The sequence below is a fragment of the Quercus lobata genome, chromosome 8 (assembly GCF_001633185.2).
Source record: "Quercus lobata isolate SW786 chromosome 8, ValleyOak3.0 Primary Assembly, whole genome shotgun sequence".
NCBI lineage: Eukaryota > Viridiplantae > Streptophyta > Magnoliopsida > Fagales > Fagaceae > Quercus > Quercus lobata.
The window spans coordinates 44914184-44934232 of NC_044911.1; the positions used below are offsets into that span (position 1 = coordinate 44914184).

Here is a 20049-nt window from a genome sequence, read left to right on the forward strand (position 1 = left end):
TGTTGCTACGCTATTAAACCTATCCAACTTTGAATTTCCTTATTGAATTGTTGATTTTTAGGTCCCCCCACCCACCCTCCATTTTTATGAATTTGTAATTTTATATGATAACCAGACTAGTATTTATAGGCTGATGCACATTCAAATCGATTCAATTTAAAACAATGGTCATGACTCAATAAACCCTACATAAGTACATTTAAGACATAATGTGAATTATATCATCTTATCGTGCTAGCCAATTATGAAAATTTTATAAAAATTAGTAAATAGATTGCTATACAACTATTTGAAGTTGATTCTAAATAACAATTAAAACTAAACTAAACTTTTTCGCTTCTTCCTCTTCTTACGTCCACTAGCTGAGGCAATGGAGAGTTTTAAGTTGCCCTTTTATTTCTTTGTTAGAATGAAATAAAAATACATTTTTTACCCTATATATTTAGGATAATTTTTCATTCTAGTCCAAGGAGGTATAAAAAATTATAATTTCATTTTTAATATTTGACATTATTTAAGTAACGTGTACTTTTAGTCATATAATCTATTTAATGAGTAAGTGATTTGTTTAAATAATACATGTGAATGATTTTATGAGCCACCATATAAGGAATCATAGAATATTCATCCAAATCAGTTTGAAATAAAACTTTATCATATTCAAATTTCAATATAGTCATTCCCTTTGGATTCTATGACTAACATGATTGTTAAAACTTAAAACAATCTAAGCTTGCAATCTCTATCATATATGACTACTAATCCAAATTAAAATATGCCACATACCATTTCATATATAAGAATTCTAAGTCAAGAAATATCAAAATATTCAATTTTTTTGATGTTGGAGACTTGGGAGTATAGTAAAACCATAGGGAGATGGTGAGGTCACGGCTTTAAATTCTGATTACGTTAGTTTCAATAAGAGGTTGCTTGACTATGCTTGCACTGGAGAGACCTCAACTTAAGTTTAGTCCAATTTAACTTAAGCCCAAAGCCAAACTCAAGGCCGAAAATTCCAATTCAAACTTGGAGAAACTTTGGGTTGGACTTGGACTCACAATGTGGGTCAATCTAGCTTGCCCAATTATAAGCCCTACAGGCTCCAGATGGTTTTTTTTTTTTTTTTTTTTCCTGAAAATGAGTGGGAAAGCTTTTGAAAGTCAAGTTGCATGTTAAAGATAATGGGGTAGTATTAATTGCCAGGTTAGTCATGATGAGAGTGATGGTTTTTAATATTTGTTTAATACTAGTTTGGTTGACCACGTGACAAAAATGTTGATACCTATCCCAGATTGGTGGCAGCTTGCCAAGGAAGCCCACCTTGACAAACAGGTCAAACTTTGAAATTTCAAGTTTTGTGGTCTCTGCTCTCTCTCTTCAATCCTAATTGGCTAATTGCACTTAAGGACCGCTACTTCTTGTTTTGGAAGCATGTGATATTCACGTACCTTTTGAAAATATTAAGGACATTCATAAACTTCACGCATGAAATCTGTATATTGATGAATAACAACATGAGTTATCAGATCAAATCCAAAAAGAAATTGGAAAGTTTTATAATTCTGAAATGTTAAAATCTAAAGTCTTCAGAAGTCCTTCCTTCCATTCATGTTCTGCTTAAGAAGTTTGCACTAAGGTAGATGAAATGACACCTTCACAATGAACCTCTAAATGAGACCTTGCTTAAAGATATATATTCCTATAGGGTTTATGTTGAGAAAGACTGTTGGAGATAGACATGGGTTGTCAGATTGATGAAAGTTTTTCTACTAGCCAAGATAGTATGGCTCTGGGTTTATGTGGTTTATTATTTGTAATAGTCCAAGAGGCTGAATTATATTTTAAGGTCTAGCTAGACCTAATTCTAGCTCCTGTAATCTTTATATATGCCTTAGTATGATTTATTGTAATATGCATAGTTCTAATATCAAAGATGTAGCCATCAAAGATTTTAAACTATAGATGTAAGCCGGCAGACCAAACTACGTAACACCCTTGTTTTCTCTCTTTTTTTCTGCATTCTCCTTACAGTATTTTCTATTTCATTTTAATTTCAACAGACCTCATCCATCAAAAGAAACTATAAACCATCCGTTAAGCTAGGCACAGCTTGTGATAAACAGTTATACACAAAATAGCTCAATAAACGTATTTATGAATTCATCAATTGTTGTGGTGGGACTTTCCCTCTAAGTTTTCTTGATGGCTTCAGTTAGACACGAACGTTTCAAGCAAGATGCCTTCAAATGACAGTCCCTTTATGCATGCAATATCAACTCATTTAGCAAGCCACACTTCAAACATCCTTTAACAAGTGTGAATTGATGCATATATGTTTTGTAGTCACCAAACTTGCAAGAGAATGCTTGGACTAACTCTCCTCGCCAAACAAAAAGCATGGTTGTGAACCAGAACTTCAACAGTAAAGCTTGATTCACTAGTTATCTATATAGGAAAACTCTTGTTGTAACCTTGAAAAACACTAGGAGATAATCTCTGCATGCACAGTGATGCAACCCTACCACAAACTGAGTATTAAAAGAGAGGGATATCAGTCATCTAAAGATTTTGCCTCATTTGGAGATCCACACCAGGCCTGTCAAATCCACACACAAAAGTGTTTATCTACATCAAAGTTGACATAAAGAGCAGTCTATAATACCATTAGGGAGCTCATCCCTTCTTTAAGCCTCGACTGACTAACAGCTTACTGGTAAAGCTAGAATTACTAATTTAAGAAGATATGATGATTAAAGGAACAGAATTGCAGGAAAAGAAGATTTAAAGGAATAGCAATTGGATCAACTAATGCTCCAAAACTGTGTCAATTTACGACAACTAATCGAAAATAGGAAATGACAGAAAAAGATCCAAGAATATGAAATATAAGGTAAACACCCCAGTAGTTGACCCACAAGCAAGTAGAATGCAGAAATTCATGTAGAAAATCCCAAATAGTTGAGATAAGGTTTCTGTAGTTGTGAATCTACTGAACAATGATATAATAGGCCTTGCACCAATTATTTTAGCTAATTTCTTGTATACAAGTGTTTAATACCAATCAAGAATAAGGGATAAGCCTCAATTAATACTAAAGTAAATACATCATATCAGTCTAGCATCAGTGATCCCTCAATTAAACAACAATTTCAAATCAAAAGACATAACTAACTTCAAAAGGGAGCAGATAATATATGTATAAAAGCAATGGTACATTTTTGTTAAAGCAAATTATGACCTTGTTTCTATAATCACCTGGTCTCAAAAGATTGAAAAAAACAATGAATCTACTTTTTGTGTGTTATCTTTCATAGGAAAAAAAAAAAAAAAAAAACTCTCCCTTCCTAATCACCGTTGTATACAATTTTCCTTCCATTATCTCCAATCTTCTATAAAAACGTCAAACATCAGCACACTTCATTGGAGCATATCCCAGCCTAGACTTCTTTATGTCATACCAGATGTGAAAATTCTGCTGCTGGTAGTTTCCAATTATTGAAAGACTGGAACGACTAGTTCCCATAATTGCCAAACAAACAATACCCTCTGGTTCAAGCGGGATAAAGTAATTCTCAACTGGGAAATTCCACACAGCTCCATCTGCAAAATGAATTTCAAATTCAGGCAGCTCTATCTTCTCAACTCCAGACACGTTGTAACAAGGACTCAGAATGGGAAAGTCTTCTAATAACGGGTACCCTCTAACCTTCTTCACAAATGCCTCCTTGATAATCTCATAAGCAGGTTCTGCAAAATAACTTAGGGTGGTACCAGAATCGATTATTGTACCACCAGCTCCTTCTGGTGACAAATTCCAAGTCTCCTCTGGTATGTTAAGCACCTCTCCTCCAACCACAATTGCTTTAATCTGAAGATAGTAGAATGTATCAACCAGATTCTCTTTACCAACAACAAATGAAGTAAAATTCAGATTGGGATGACTCAAAAGGTCCTTGTCTTCTCCAAAAATCAACTTGCTGCTAACATTTGTGTCACTATTTCTATCCACAAGACAATACGAAAATGAGTGACCGTAGAGAGACTGCAGCTGGGAAGAAAAGGAGAGAGCCCCCTTTCCCAGTCCTAACAATCCTGCGGCCCCATGGAATAGGCCTCTATTCCAATGACCACACCCAAACATCACATTCTCCACCCGCCTAAATTCTGACTTCCCGGAAGGCGTAGTAAGATTAACTGTGAACGTTTCAATCGCAAAATCTCCAGTGGTATTTGAATTATCTCCATACCAATAGTAGTAAGGACATGATTGATTCTCAGCTTTGCAAGGCCGAGGAGGATCAGGGGATGAGACCAATTGACACCGACGATCATGGCAGCTTATATTTCTAAAAGAACTGGAATCTTTAGGATCATAATGGGGTCCATTTTGTTCAAAACAATCATAACAAGGAACACATTGAATCCAATTAAGGTCACTACCAGTATCAAGTATCAAAGAGAAATGTTTAGGAGGAGTACCCACAAACACATCCATGAAGTACTCTCCAGAGCCAAGAGTCACCCCAGATCCCAAAGTCGCCATGAGCTGCCCCGAAAGGTCGCCTGCAGAAGATTCCGGCGCTGCAGCCGGAGGAACAACTGACTTAATCTGCTTCTTTGATTGCTCCTTCTCTTTATTTAGCCTTGAAATGGTATTTTGGTTCTTCTTCTCCACAATCCTTGTATGAAGAGTCTGAATTCTAGTCAAGTCCTTGTTTGTGAACTCAGCCACAGATTTTTTAGGCTCCTTTTCTTTGCTCAGTGGATTGTGCTTTAAGTGGAGCTTCAAAGTCTGTTTATGAGGTGCATCTCTACGTTCATCTTCTTCTTCATTTAGTACTGCTTGCCTAGTTGGTTCTGAACCTCTACAACCGGTACTCGAAGAAGACGAAACGGCATTGAAGCTAAGGTGATCAGGCAATTCGATACCAGCGAAGGTAGAGCCATTACAATTGTGGATTCCGGCAACAGCTTCGAAAACTCCGAGGAAGAAAACAAAGAAAGCTAGACTGAGAGCAACCTTACCAACCATGGTGACAAGTTCTCCTTGTTTGGTTGCAGAGAAAATCCTACAACAAAGTCGACCCCAGAAAATGAGCCCGGAAAACCCAGAAAGAGCAAGCCTTTGTTGAAAAAGTCAATGCTTTGAATGAAAAAAGCAAGTTCTGAACTTTCTTTCAATTCCAAACAGAAAAGGGTGTGTGAAGAGAAAAACCCAGAAAGTGAAAATTCAGATGAAACAGAATTTTCAGTGAAACAAGGAAAGAAGAACAGGAATATATATGAAAAAAACCAAGCAGGACTTGCTTTCAATCCCAGAAACAACAAACCCAGAAACCCAGAAAGCAATTTCTATTGAAGCTTAGACAACTAGAATAGGCTCTGTAAAAATGATAAGGAATTAAATATTAGGTTCAGTTTTATAACAAAAAATGTCTCTTTGGAACTAGGAAAGAAAGAACAGAAAGGAAGAGAAGTCTGATGAGTTTTGGGTCTCTGTGTGTGTTTTTTGTTGTTGCTATTGAACCGATGTTAAAGACTTTGAAACCATGGTTTCAGAAAGTCATGTGTTGAAGTAGACTAACGCGGTTTGAAAGATATTATATATATTATAGATTGTTTAATTAAAACTTTCAAAGAGGAAAAAATAAAGAGTAAAAAAGAAACATTTATTTATTTATTTGAAGTATTTAAAAATGTGATTTTACCTAGTCTCCCTTGAGTGATTCTTCCTCTCTATTTCCTCCTCCATTAATTTCATACATCAGTGAATGTATTTGGAATTTTTTTTCTTTCATTTTTTACAAGCTGTAGAAGAAGCCTCTGCTACTTCACGCAAGTCAAAGAAAACGAAAGCTCTATTCTCACGCACACACTCTCTCTCTCTCTCTATGAGCTTAGTTTTACGTGGTCGGAGTTCTGACCTTGTCTTTTCCTAATTTTAATTCAATTAAATAGAACACGAAAATCAACCTCTCTGACCAAAATATTAAGAAAATGAATATAGTAAAATATGGATTACTAGTGAATGAGACAAGCATAGTAATAGTAAGAAATGAGAAATTATAGAGTCTTTTGTTGGACTATGTCATTTGTTCACCATTTTACTAAAAAAATTTTATTTGTTTAAAATTGCTGAATCAATAATTAATTTCTATTTTAAAAAATTTTCTAACTAATAATTTTAAACAAGTAGAAGTTTTTTAGTGGAATGGTAGATCACATCACTTGTCTACCATATAGACCTTATAATTTCTCAGTAAGAAAGGGATTGTCTCATTCAATGGCCTGGTTAATACTGAGACAAGCATAGTAATGATCACATTCTCAAAAAAAAATTAATACTAGTAATAATCAAAGTTATCTTCTTCTTTTTTTATAATGTTTATTACAAAATTACAACAATAATCTTATAAATTATTGTGATTGTAAGTTTTGGTGTCCTAGTGTAACATTCATTTGGTTTGTAAGCGCTTTATTTGTGAGATATTTGACAAAAACTTTCAATGTTTTTGTCAATCAAGTCAATTTAAAATGAATAGTACCTCTAACATTTTTCAAATTTTAATTTACAAAATGAAATTGAAAAAAAAAATGTTTAGATTCAAAATTAAGAGTTCTTATCTTCACAAGTATACATTGGTTCAGATTAGTATATTATGATAAATATTGAAGTCTTATATAATGTATATGGAGAAAGAATTTTTAAAATTTTTTGTGTTTTTTTTCTTCTATATTGATATTAACATATATATATATATATAATTTATAATTAATCTTACGAGTCACATCTTATAACAAATTAAATATAGATTACTAATGAATGAGACAAGCATGGTAATAGTAAGAAAGGCATTGTCTCATCTCTCATTCAATGGCCTGGGTAATGCTGATCAATTAATAATAGTATGAATAATGAGACAAGCATAGTAATGATCAATCAATAATGATCAAACTTATCTTCTTCTTTTTTTTGGTTTATTACAAAATAATAATAATAATTTTATAAATTATTGTGATTGCAAGTTTTGGTGTTGTGTGACACTCATTTGGTTTGTATGCGCTTTATTTGTGAGATTTACAATTGATGAAATCATGTTTTATATCTGACATAAACACTTTCAATCAAGTCAATTTAAAATGAATAGTACCTCTAAAATTTTTCAAATTTCAATTTACAAAATGGAATTGAAAAAAAATGTTTAGATTCAAAATTAAGGGTTCATATCTTCACAAATACAAATTGGTTTAGATCTTATATAATGTATATGGAAATAGAATTTTTAAAATTTTGTCTTTTTGTTCTTCTATATTGACATAAACATCAACCCAATATTTTTCAAATCTTTATAATAATTCATAATTAATCTCACGAGTCACATCTTATAACGATAAACGAGTTAAAGATAAATCATTTTCTACCAAAAAAGAAGATAAATCGTTATTTTGTTAAGGAATTTTGTTTGGTTTGTTCTCAGTGATTATATTAAAAACATATCTTCAAGTCTCTATTGGCAATTGAAAGCCTATTAACCTAGAGTGTTACTTTGTTACCGAATTTAGTTTGACTGACTCTCAGTGATTCTATATAAAAAAAAAAAAAAAAAATGTTCTTGTCTCTGTTGTCAGAATAAGCTCTTTAATATTTTGGTGTATTTAAAATCTATTAACCCATAAGTTAATGAGGGGTAATCTTCTTTTATCCTTTTCCCTAACCAAGCAATGGTAATACCATCTTATTATTATTATTAATCAAAGATGGTAATTACTAAATGAGGTTTTTTTTTTAATACTTAAACCTATTTAAATATCAAAAAACTTTTGAGATGATAATAATAACTAATTAATGTAGTCCATGTACGAAGAAGCAGTCAAACCCAATTTGTGCTTTGTGCTTTGTTTTTGTTTTTGTTTTTTTCATCTCCACAAATTTTAATGTATGACATAAGGTGCGTATATAATAAGTGACCTACAGGGATAAGACGTTTCCTTTTTTTTTCCCCTTTTGAGTTTGGACCATTCGCCAAGCCACACCATGCACCTTCCCCTACCAGGAATTCAAAATTTCAAACGTAAGACACTTGAATTTTTTCTCTTCAAAATTTTTAATCAACCTTCCTTTTTTTTCTTTATATATTCAAACTTCAAACTAGATATTCTAATAACCTTTTTTTTTTTTTTTTTCTCATTTATGTGTTCAAACTTCAAACTTCAAAACCATCATTTTTATTCCCTTCAAAAAAAAAAAAAAAAAAAAAACTATCATTTTTAATAACTTTTCCCCTTTTTTTTGGTTCCCTTTTTCTTCCCCCTCAAAAAAAAAAAAAAAAAAAAAATCCCTTTTTCTTTATGTGTTTAAACTTCAAACTAGCCAAGCAACAAAACAATTCTCGGTTGGGTGGGGGTAGGGTAGTAGAGTCTAGTAAAGCATGAGAGCATACTCAGCACAAGGTTCAACATTCTTGGCGTTTTTTTTAAGAGTAAAATACAAAATTAACTCTTGAGATTTGGATTGATGACAAATTCTACTCAGACTTTTCGGATATATATATATATATATATATTCGATAAACCATGATATAATATTAAACTAGAAATTTACAAGTCTATTACAAAACATGCTAACTTTATTGAAATATAAAATTTATTACCTTAGCGTATACTGCACTTAACACGGTTTGAAAGTTTCTCTCCTCCTCCAAGTCTCTTTTTGCTTTCATTTTCATCTTTGATTGTTATCCATGTACAATTTACTACTCAGATACATATTGGTGCATATAATTGTCACAATACAGTTGCTATGAGACTGCATTCTGGAAATTAAATTGACCATAAATTAGTTTTTGTGAAAATAAGCATAAATAGTGTTAAGTGTGGTTGTACTTATGAAGAAAATTGGTGTTCAAATCACAAACATAAGGTACTATAAAAGATGTTATTATCATTAGATTATCACTTAAATCCATAAAAGAAATAAATGGCTATACTATCTTGACAACTATTCATCATGGCACTCCATATGTAATACAATGATGAAATCTTCAAATCTTTTCATTAAAATTTAATTTAAATATTTGTGTTCCTTTCAGCATATATATCACATAACCTCGTATTAATTATTTAATTTAAGCATAAGAATAAACCCAATCTATAACTTTTACAAAGTTTTAACTTAATTATCAATTTGTTAAAATTTGAAGTATGATCCTTCCATCCATCAATTTTTTACCATGACATGACTAATTATAATATTTGTCATGTTAATGATTATCATTAGTTTGGATTAAATCCAATGTTTACAGATTAAGATCCTCTAAAGTTCTCATTATAACTCTATTATGGAGTGTTTAAACCATATCGATTCATTTTGAAACGATTGAATTAGATTTGAACACATTATCAACCAAAAAAAATAGCTATCACTATTTTGGTATGTATTTAAACTACTAATGATGTGATGTAAGAGTAAAATTCAATCTACTTGTTTCAAAATAGATGTATAGGATTTTAGAAATTTAATGATAGAGTTACCATAAAAACTCTTGGGCCCTAATTGAGATACCCATGTACTTAGGGAACCAAGGTACAGTTTAACATTTTCCTTTCCTTCTTATCAAAGAGCCCTTAACATAAAACTGCCAAGTGGCAGATTCACATTCTTCTTAATGTCATTTTTATCGGTTGAGATCTGTCCAAGGTGATCAACGGAGAGTTTTTTTATTTTTTATTATTTTATTATTATTATTTTTTTTTTATGCATAGACACAAGTAGCTGTGAACAAGATCTAATAAAAAATGGAGAATGTTTGCCATAATTAAGTTGTCTAGAATGTTCAATAAACTTTAAACCTTGTACCATAAAAAAAAAATAATATATATATATATATATATATATATATATATATGAACACAAAGAAACCAAAAGAGAAAAACGAGGGGAGTCTAGTAGTGTGAGCACTGAGCAGACGTACATGCTGTTGCCGCCTTGAGCCATTTGTTTTTTGGTAATGGTATTTATTGTGTGGATCATAATAAATTGCATGCGTAGTGGTTGGTTTGGTTGGACCATTGGACTTGTAGCATTGTTGACTCCAAAAAAAAAAAAAAAAAAATTACGTTTAAACTTTTAAAATAAAGAATGCTAAAGTGGCTTTGAAAGGGGAAAATTGGACCATTTTACGATTTAAGAGTGCCACCGGGTCGTGTGTGGTATAGACACTGTGGATAGTAATTTTTGTCTCCCTATCTCTTTCCATGTGATTGTGACATAGAAAAATGCGACACGACGCCCCTTTCTCTTCAAACTCCCAAGTTTAAAGAAAGTTTCATAGGAAAGCAATATGGCTCTAACATCGATTTTTCTTTTTCTTATTTTTGAGAGCTAAAATAGGCTTCAATTCTTCTATGTCAAGTAAAATATGTTTGGTAATTCGCTGAAGGGGTCAAATATAACGACAGTCAGGTAAAAGATTTGAGATTAAATAATTTGACTTCAATGAATATGGTGAGATTTTAGACTTTAGAGTTAGAATTCAGTTTGTAATGTTGACGGGTGAAGTGTCCGTTTGACATGATTAATTTTGTCAATTTATTTTACTTTTCAGCTTATTTTTGCTATTATTTATAGACCACACTGTACTTTTTGGTATTATTCATAGGTCTTACTATATTATTTCAACTAACTTTTATCTTTATCTACAATATTTTTAATATTTTTTTTTTAAAATTTTAACAAAATAAACGAATTCTAAATAGACCTAAGAGTGCTTTTCTTTCTTTTAAATGGCAAGTAGATACTATCTTTATTGTTTTCTTTTCACCGAACTATCACATAGAGGACTTTAAGGATTATTTAATCTGACAAAAAAAAGGGTAATTGATATACTTTTTTCATTTTATTTTGAGCGGCTATATGTCCTTTCTTATTTTCCTAGATCATAGCAAGCATAGGTAGGCCAGTTTCCTATCTTAATTAATTATTCCATAACCCATTCTTTCATATAAACTATAGTACATAATGATCACTGTAATTAAGAGTTGATATATCAACATTTTTCATTTATTAAACATTAGTAAAAACAATTTTTAAACATTTTAAAATATGGGTTTAGCTTATATCCAATACTTTTTTAACTAGAATTTTTTTTTTGTTTTAATGAGGAACTGTCACATCATCCACTAATTAAATAAAAAGTAGAGATTAAAACTCACTATCACTGATCATTATATATTTAAAACAAAATGGCATGTCTAGTTAAGAAAGTATTGGAGGTAAGCCAAACCCTTAAAATATAAAGATAATTTTGAACAAATGTTAGAATGTGGACAAAATATGCAAATTTACTCTCTCTCTCTCCCCCCCCCCCCCCCCCCCCCAACAAAAAAAAGAATTTCACGGTGTTGTGTAATTGATCTATTCTCTTATGAACCCTTGCCTAATTAACAGCAATGATTTTTCTTCTTTCCACTATGCCAAGGTTGAAAATCATCTTCTACATGCTGATCCTTAAATAGGGAATACTACCCAATTTAGGCTATCGGTGTCGACTTGTCGGTGGCAGCTTTACTTGTAAGTGAAGTTGTTCATATTAAGACCCTGACTTGCAATATATATTTCACCAAAAAATTATTACCATTACTCTCGCAATCGTCGCATGTATTATATGTCACTATCTTTCTCCATTGTTCTCTTTTTTATCATTATTTTAGACTTTTTCTCACTTTATTTTAGCATTTGCAATTCTCACTTTATCTCTTATGAATCATTTTTTACTTTTTTTTTATTTTTTTAGTAGAAAGAAATTGTAAAACTTTATATATTTATGTGTTTTTTTTTTTTTTTTTTTTTGTGATATCGACATATTCAAATCCTTTTTTTTATTATTAAAATTTGTATAATTTACGTTTCTTAATTTCTTATTGACTATCTAAAAAAGATTTCTTGAGCCGCCACTGATGGTTGTCTCATGGTCCATGGATCCTTGCTTGAAGGTTGAAAATTGAAATCATCCTCTAAAATTAAGTTAATCCCTGAATAGTGAATATACTACCCAAATTTAGGCTATCATTGTCACATGGTCCATGGCAATAGACATTATTTACGTTGTTGCCTTGTTACTCTCTGCAATTTTGTGGGCCATTTTGTAAACATTTATGAGATAGCGATCCGGATTCGAAAGTGTCCGAGAGTTAGGTGAAAACGGATCAGATTTCAAAGATGTGAGGCTGCTTTGTAGAAGTAGAACATACGAGTTGGCTGGGAGTCTGCAGATCAAACTTGGTAGTTGGTACCATCATTTTCAATTCTATATAGAAAAAACTTTGCAGAACATTTTATGATGAGATACAGCATAAACTATATATTAATTTCCTCGTAGCCTTGTACTCTCCAATTCTAGCTTGTGTCCTCCAATAATTATATAATATTTTCTGACTTTTTTTTTTTGAGGGGCTAATATTTTCTGACTTAGACAGAAGAAAATGCACATTTGAAATCTTTTACTGTTCTAGGTGTAAAATTAGATATATCTCTTAATTTGTCTCTATATTTAATAGTAAAAGATTGGTGAGACATTAATAGTTAAACAAAAAAAACTTCTTGATTATGTCACTAACAATTGTTTCTAAGTATATGTAGAAGTCACGTTGAAATAAAGAGTCTTATCAGCTATGTGGTTTTTCTGGTTCTCTCCTGCAAGAAAACTTGGATTCAATCTGATTCATGAAACAAATTAATTAATGTCCATAACTTGGAATTAAATTATAGGAGAAGGTTTATGAGTGCACAAGAGTACAATCCGCAAATATATATATATATATATATATATATATCTAGGCTTGTAAGTAAAAAGAGACTAATGTATATTATCTCCAATTGGAAAAATATTGTTCAAATTTCATTGTGGGGTCACATTTCCACAAGTATTCCTTAGTGGTTTTTGGGCTCACATACCAACCAATTAGTATTTCTTCATGCAGCAAGGTAAAGCAAGAAAGGCCAACCACATAATCAAAAGAAAGAATGTGAGACTTTTCAGTAATTTGTGTAATTAATTGTTTATAAACAATTTGAGTAGCGTGGGTCGCATTTGGCTTCTAAAAAACTCCAAAAGTCCAAACCTAGTTAGGCATATTTCTCAAATAACATGCAGCCGTTGCATCTCAACCTGCAATATTCCACAATATTGGCAACACATTAATGAAAAAAAAAGAGTTCTATAAGATTGTGAAAGCCAGATATCCATTAATGTGTGACTATATATGGCATTTACACTGGTAACACAACATGTTTGAAAATCATACTACCATATGAAATTCTGGAAGAATTTTATTTTGACACACAAAAGTACTGCTACTATAGATGAAGCTGCGGCATTCCCAACACGCAATCACGTTAGGTTTACCTTCCAGATTCATTATTAACCAATTGATTATGTTGATGAAAAGTGCTTGTTTCTTGGAGAAAGTAATAAAAGATTTTTTGCAATGGGAAATCCCATTTAGATGAGATTTTCCATTACAGCTGTGTCTTCTTGTTCTTGTATTTGTATGTCAAAGTGGGCATTGTTTTCTTTCAATTACCTGTACATATCAAGATGTCAAAGCACGATATCTATGCATGGACTTGGGAGGCTTTTGCTTAGATAGACTGAACTCTTTTACCGTGTCAAATCTTTTATTTCACATCAGTTTTAACAGTAAATCCTCTAGTCCTTTTCACGAGTTTAAAGTTGACAATAACATGTTAGCAAATGTTGATTATTATGTCATATCATCCATTTTAAAATCCTTTTTTTCAAGATAAGAATCAATCCCACAAGATTTATTAATTCAAGTTACAAAACTATCGTCGGCTATTAAAAGAATATGGAGTATTGTGATTGAATGGGCGGTTGAGTTAAATTTTTACTCTAATAAACAATTGCAAGTTTGTGGTTGCTACTAACCTATGGCAATTCTCTTATGTTTGTCCAGACTTTTAAGCAAAGAATTGTAAAAGTATATGTTGCGTATAGCGTATGCTAAATTTCACGTTATGTATTTATTAGGTTATATTAAACTCTGAAAATGATTACAAGGAATTCTAATTATAATTTAATAATGAGTTATATTTATTGGTACCTGTAGAGCAATTGTTAATAAACCATTTTAGGAAAATTTTGACACAATTCTAATGAGAAATGTAAAAAGTTATCAAAAAAATTTAATTGCTTTACCTTTTTTTTATTTATAAAATATTGTTAAACATAGTCCTTAAAATAATACTTTTAGAACATCTGTTAACTTTTACCTAATTTAATTAATCTTTTTTAAGGTATAAAACACACATACAAAAACTATATATATATATATATATATATATAGTGATCAATGACATGGGTAAAGACATAATTAATGAGCTAATTTGAGTTCAATCTTGAAAAAAGAAAGAGACAATGCTGTTTTGCTTCTTATGACAGCTATGCCATGGCATGGTGCTATCTATCACTCAATTACATCTAAATCTAATCTTTGAAAATATGAAGTCAAACCGAGGGTGTAATCATCTCAGTTAGTGAAATTAAATTCGATCTCGGAATTTTTAGCAAAAAAAAAAAAAAAAATTCGATCTCGGAATAGGACTATAACTATTCTTTATCTCGTAGCCAACGACTTCCTTCCTTTAAAAAATTAAAAAATGGAACATATGGGAAAAATTACCTGACTTTGGTTCTTGTTAAACAAAGTTTAGATCTACTAAACGTGTGAGTTTGTTATGTGCATAGTTTAATTTGACTGGTACTGAATAAATGATAATAGAGATTGGTCCTTCTTTTTTCTTTTTTCTTTTTTTAAGAATATCAAGTATAAGACACACACGGGGAGAGAGAAGAAAAGATATTGATTCAAAAAATTAGTTTAAATTAGCTTGTAACCCCATGATTACATTTAAAAATAAACAAACTTACATGCATATTAAAAATCCTACACAAGTTAAATACTATTAATGATTATTCTTATATTTGTGGGTTTCAGTTAGTTCAACTAGTAAAATCTTTTCATATAAAAAGGTAAAATCTCAACATGGACCGCTTCATATGATGGAATACCATTGTATCTCTCTCTCTCTCTCTCTCTCTCTCTCTCTCTCTATATATATATATATGTATGTATGTATATATAATTGGCATTCTTATATTTTGTCAACTCTTAAAATAGCATTGTAAAAAATATTATTTGGTAAAACATGCAAATTTTTCATTTTTGTTTATTTTATTTTAGAAAAAAATATTTTATTACTTCTTAACTTCATTAATTTTTGTTATTATGATACAATAAATTGTTTTATGTGTGCATTTTTCAAATAAGATATAAACAACTGTTTTTTAGAACACGGTATACTTTTTTTTAATCTATTTGAATTCATTAGAATTTTTTGTGAGAAAATCTAGCTAGATTTTTTAAAAATAGATTAGAAGTTATTTTAAATGGGATCTGAAATTGGTTTAAAATATACCTAAAGTAGTTTTAAATAGGCTGAAAGTATTACACATTCAAAGGTTTAGGTAGAAATATAATAAATTTTAAATTGAGTCATTTTTTATTATTTTATATTTTTTAAGTTTAAATTCATGAACTTATATGTATAGAAACTTTTCAAAATGAAAAATGGGATGACACTTAATACAAATTGAAGTCCATTAAAATATATACATGCTTGACAATAGTGTAAAAAGCCTATTTTGTGAGGTAATGTTTTCAAGATTATTAAGTTAGTTCTAACTTTTAATACCCATTTATGACGATTTATTAAAAGCGCTAACCACGTTTGAGTTCAGTTACTTCTCATACTTATGGTCTGGCTGTTCAATCCGTTTACTTTTACAATTGGGACTAGTGGGAACTGTAAGCCTCTTGTGTTTGCACCATGGTTCTTTGGGTCCTGTTATGTCTCGTGAATGGTGTAAGTTTCTTGTTCTTCTTCTTCTCCCTTTTTATTTTTTATTTTCTTAAGATATTTCAAAATTTACTATATAAACTTTACAAACCAATTAGTCACTGATCACAAAAACGTGATTTGGACATTTATTTTTTTTGTTATTGAAGTAGCATCAATAATATTTACTACCAAGTGAGTTATGTAAGCATTCTACAGTAAAATTGTAGGATTTTTTTTTTTTTTTGGGTGCATATTTCTATGATGTTAGATTTGGATAGAATTCATGTTCTTTTTAGCGTGAAACTGCTAGATTAAGCTGATAAACACTTTTGTCAAAACTCATTCTCGCAAGTTCACACACTAACTCACATGCAATTGGGAACAAGATCACAATGGGGGTTCCCAAGAGATGTTGACCTTTTGATAATCCATGGGAAGGTGTATGTTGGTTATCAAAATCATAAAGGTAAAAAAGAGTTCTGTGGATTGTCATAATGTATGCTTGAATTTACCATTTCCTTACTCCAGGTATTTTAGTTCATGGAAATAGCCTTAGCACTAGACATTTTCTTTTAAAGGTTATTGTATGTGTTATCTTTAATGTTGAGAGGTGTCTATTGAGAAATTAAGCCCTTTTTGTTTTTGGATTTTTTTTTTTTTTTTTTTTTTTATACTCTAAATAGTGAAGGTCTTAACAAAAATAGTACTTTTTATTTATTTATTTATCATTTTTGGCTCTAAAGGGGAACCAATATCAACTACTACAAATGAATTGTCTTATTATGGAACAGTTCTTATAGGTCTATGGCCCGAGCCTTATGATAAATGCAAGTTATCTTTAGCTCTGAGCCTGAAATCATTGGAAGGTATTTGAAAATGGAATATTACAACAAAAATAACTCTCAATCATACGACAAATTATGTGGTACTTATGGAAGACCACATCAACAATGCCAAATGGTCCTCCACTCCAATAATATAATGTCATGTGACTAATTTAAATGAATCAGTATCCTAATCATGCACTCCAAAATTAAAATTGAAAATTGAAAACAAGAATCTTGTCAATTCCCATCTTTGGTGCTAACAATATCTCTATAGATTCTTCACCAAAAAAAAAAAAACATTATCTCTGTGGAAAAATAATTCAGAAAAACCACCCAACAATCTAAGCAATCTCATGCCTCTATCCACAAATACTTGAAATTAAACAGAAACACATGTTGATTTGAAAATAAAAACGTCAACTTTAAACTTCAATATATGTAATCTCATGCCTCTTATCACCAAATTGAAATACCACATTTTAAACTTTAGTATCTTTGGCTTTTTGCGTTGGGATGCGGAAGTAATATTGACAACTTCAATCGCTTAGATAAATACCTATTTCAACAAATTCCACACGATCACATTATTAGCTTTTTCATATATTTTAGTTAAAGGAAATTCAGGCGTTGGGCTCCACAATGCTCGGTAAAATCCATGCCCGGTATTTTTCCTCTATTCTAGTCTTCTAGAGTATTTGTTTTCAAGCAAAAGAACTCCTAACGGTGAGAAAATCCAAGCCAAAAAGCCTTGCAAAACCTATTCCAGATCTGGTTGCAAGCGATTGGGGACTAGGAGAACGACAAAGCTCACCGTCATAATGGTGCCAGAGTAAGACAGAGGATTGTCGTTGACTACTGATGTTGGAACTGAGATATGTTTTTATTTTGTTTTATAATTATTTTAATCAATAGGGTGTGATTAGGATAATGACTCGTTTAAACGGACATATAGCATCATATTATTGGAGTGGAGGACCATTAGGCATTGTTGATGTAGTCCTCCATAAGGACCGAATAATTTCTCCGATCATACGAGTGACATACATCTTCTAATAATTTAATATTGATCCAATTTTCAGTTTACTTGTCATAGTGTTTATGGCAGGCTCTAAATACACTATTTCTGCCAAGAGACTATATTTTACTTTTTGTTAAAGCCTCATAACTTTTTTTTTTTTTTGGGGACAATTCCGTAAAGTTAAGGACTTTAAGATTGTTTAAGGTTCTTTTAAATTTCTGTTGTGGTGAGAAATGTCTAGCATGTAGAAAGTCACATTTTCTTTTGCAATTTTCTGCTGTGCCAGACAACATCAGCACCATCACTGTTTTCTTTGGTGTTGAAGTAAATATCCTGGACTATATAACCATTGCAGCATCTTGGAGCATCTTGTAGTTTATTCTCTTAATGTATATTATTTGATTGCTTCAGCAAGCTATTCAAATATGGGACCTTTAAATTTAGACCCTTCATTCTATGATATAATTTACTGTTGTATTCTAAATATGTTCACCTTGTAAAAAAAGTAAAAGGAGAAATTGATAAGATGTGCAAGGATTTGGCTTGTTTTATGAAACAGTAAGTTATGTGGTGGCTGGTTATAAGAAAAGCAGAAACACTTTCTATTTCAACAAAAGAAATTTCCCTTCTCTTTCCAGTGAAAGTTAATTTTTATTAAGGAGTAGCCTAGATTTAGTTAAGATGGTGGGAAATGATTTAGTAGACTTTTGCATTTGTGGCATTCAATGAGGTTTGTATGCCTACCCTGCTTGTAATGTTTATTACTTTTTTTACCATAAAACTGCCAAACAATAGAGTAATTTGCAATTTAAAGTAAACATTTGGTAGTAGTAATTGTAGGGCTTTACCCCGGAGGAAGCCCTTGCAGAAATTCTCAAAGGCCAGGGCAAAACCCAGGCCTAAGAGGGGGTTGGAAATAGTTTTCAACCAGCAATAGACGCGCCTCGGTTAGAACCTCACTAGCTGCGTCATTGCCCCAAGCGCAGAGATGCTTTTCTCTTGTGCCTTTGCTCTACTTTTATATTTAGCTCCACAGCTCGGTATTTCATACACAAGCCATGTGGGACTACTGCAGTTCCCTTCTTATTATATCATCATGCATGTTAATGTTTGGTTTCTCCATATTCATTCATTGCAGTTTAATGCATAAAACGTGTTTCTCCACCAACTTTTTAGTTTTTACCAATGAATCAGTATAAAAGTTCTGTTCTAATTGCCTTTAGATGGAGAAACCAAAAAAAAAAAAAAAAACCAAACAAACAAACAAAGAAAATTTTCATAATCATAGATTGCAATTAAAACCACAAGTGAACTAATAAATCAACCCAACTGGTCTTAGTAGTTACCACTCAAAACCAGAGACACGTTCCTCTAAACAACAACAATAACAACACCATGTTCCTTAACTAATATATAAATTATGGAAATGCCTCAATTATTGATTGCACAGCAGGAATGTTTGAAGAAGAAAAAGATATTTTCTTGTCTTGTCCATTTTATGAGAGAAAGCTAGGAGGTATCAGGGGTTTGGGTTTTTTGAGAGAGTCATTAAGTCATTGTTGTAATCTTTCTATTTTATTTTGAAACTTTCTATCCGTTGATGTAGGTAGAGTGTTGAACCATGTAAATTTTTGTGTTACGTATTTGTTAGGTGCAATTTGCACAACAATACTATTATTCCTTCGACACAAGTGGGGGAGAGAGAGACAGAGGAATCCTAAGTCAAACAATGAAACATTACTATCATGGTTGTTAGTTAGAAGAATAAGTGAACAATTTGGCTGTTTCCTCTCTCTTGAAAAATTAATAATATTAAACTATCATAGCTTTTGCTTTCTTTACCTCTCAACAAATATTCTTTATGATACTCAGACACAAAAAAATTAAATTAAGTCCTCACTTAAAGCTACTTCGCTGAGTGGCTTAAATTCTAAAGACTAGCACGTAACTGATCACATATTTTATAAACACGGCACATTTTGTAGGTGAAATTTGAAACTTTTAGCGAGTCCAATTTTCAAACACCCCCATGATATAAACAATATTATAAACATCACCACCACATTTGACCTGTTGGTTCTTGACCTATTTTTTTAAGCAACACGTTGAACAGCATAACTTGTGACTCTGACATCATATAATTCTACTTATCAATCACTGTAACTCTTTGAGATTTTATATTTTCAAACCATATTTTATCTAGACAGTAATTCTAAATTATGTCCATGACAAAACAAGTACTAACACGGTAACACGCCTTCTTTTCTCATGTCACATGCTTA

The 20049-nt window shown here is 31.4% G+C and overlaps 1 protein-coding gene and 1 non-coding gene across 2 annotated transcripts; both read right to left on the reverse strand.

Moving 5' to 3' along the window:
- Positions 1-3171: 3171 nt before the first annotated feature.
- On the reverse strand, positions 3172-5579 carry LOC115958506 (aspartyl protease family protein 2-like). The gene has a single exon (XM_031076917.1). The coding sequence runs from the start codon at positions 5033-5035 to the stop codon at positions 3404-3406; it is 1632 nt and encodes a 543-aa protein (XP_030932777.1). The 5' UTR covers positions 5036-5579; the 3' UTR covers positions 3172-3403.
- A 13028-nt stretch (positions 5580-18607) lies between these two features.
- Positions 18608-18757, reverse strand: LOC115958635. Its single transcript, XR_004084569.1, has one exon. It is a non-coding gene; the product is annotated as a U4 spliceosomal RNA (small nuclear RNA).
- Between the last annotated feature and the right edge of the window lie 1292 nt (positions 18758-20049).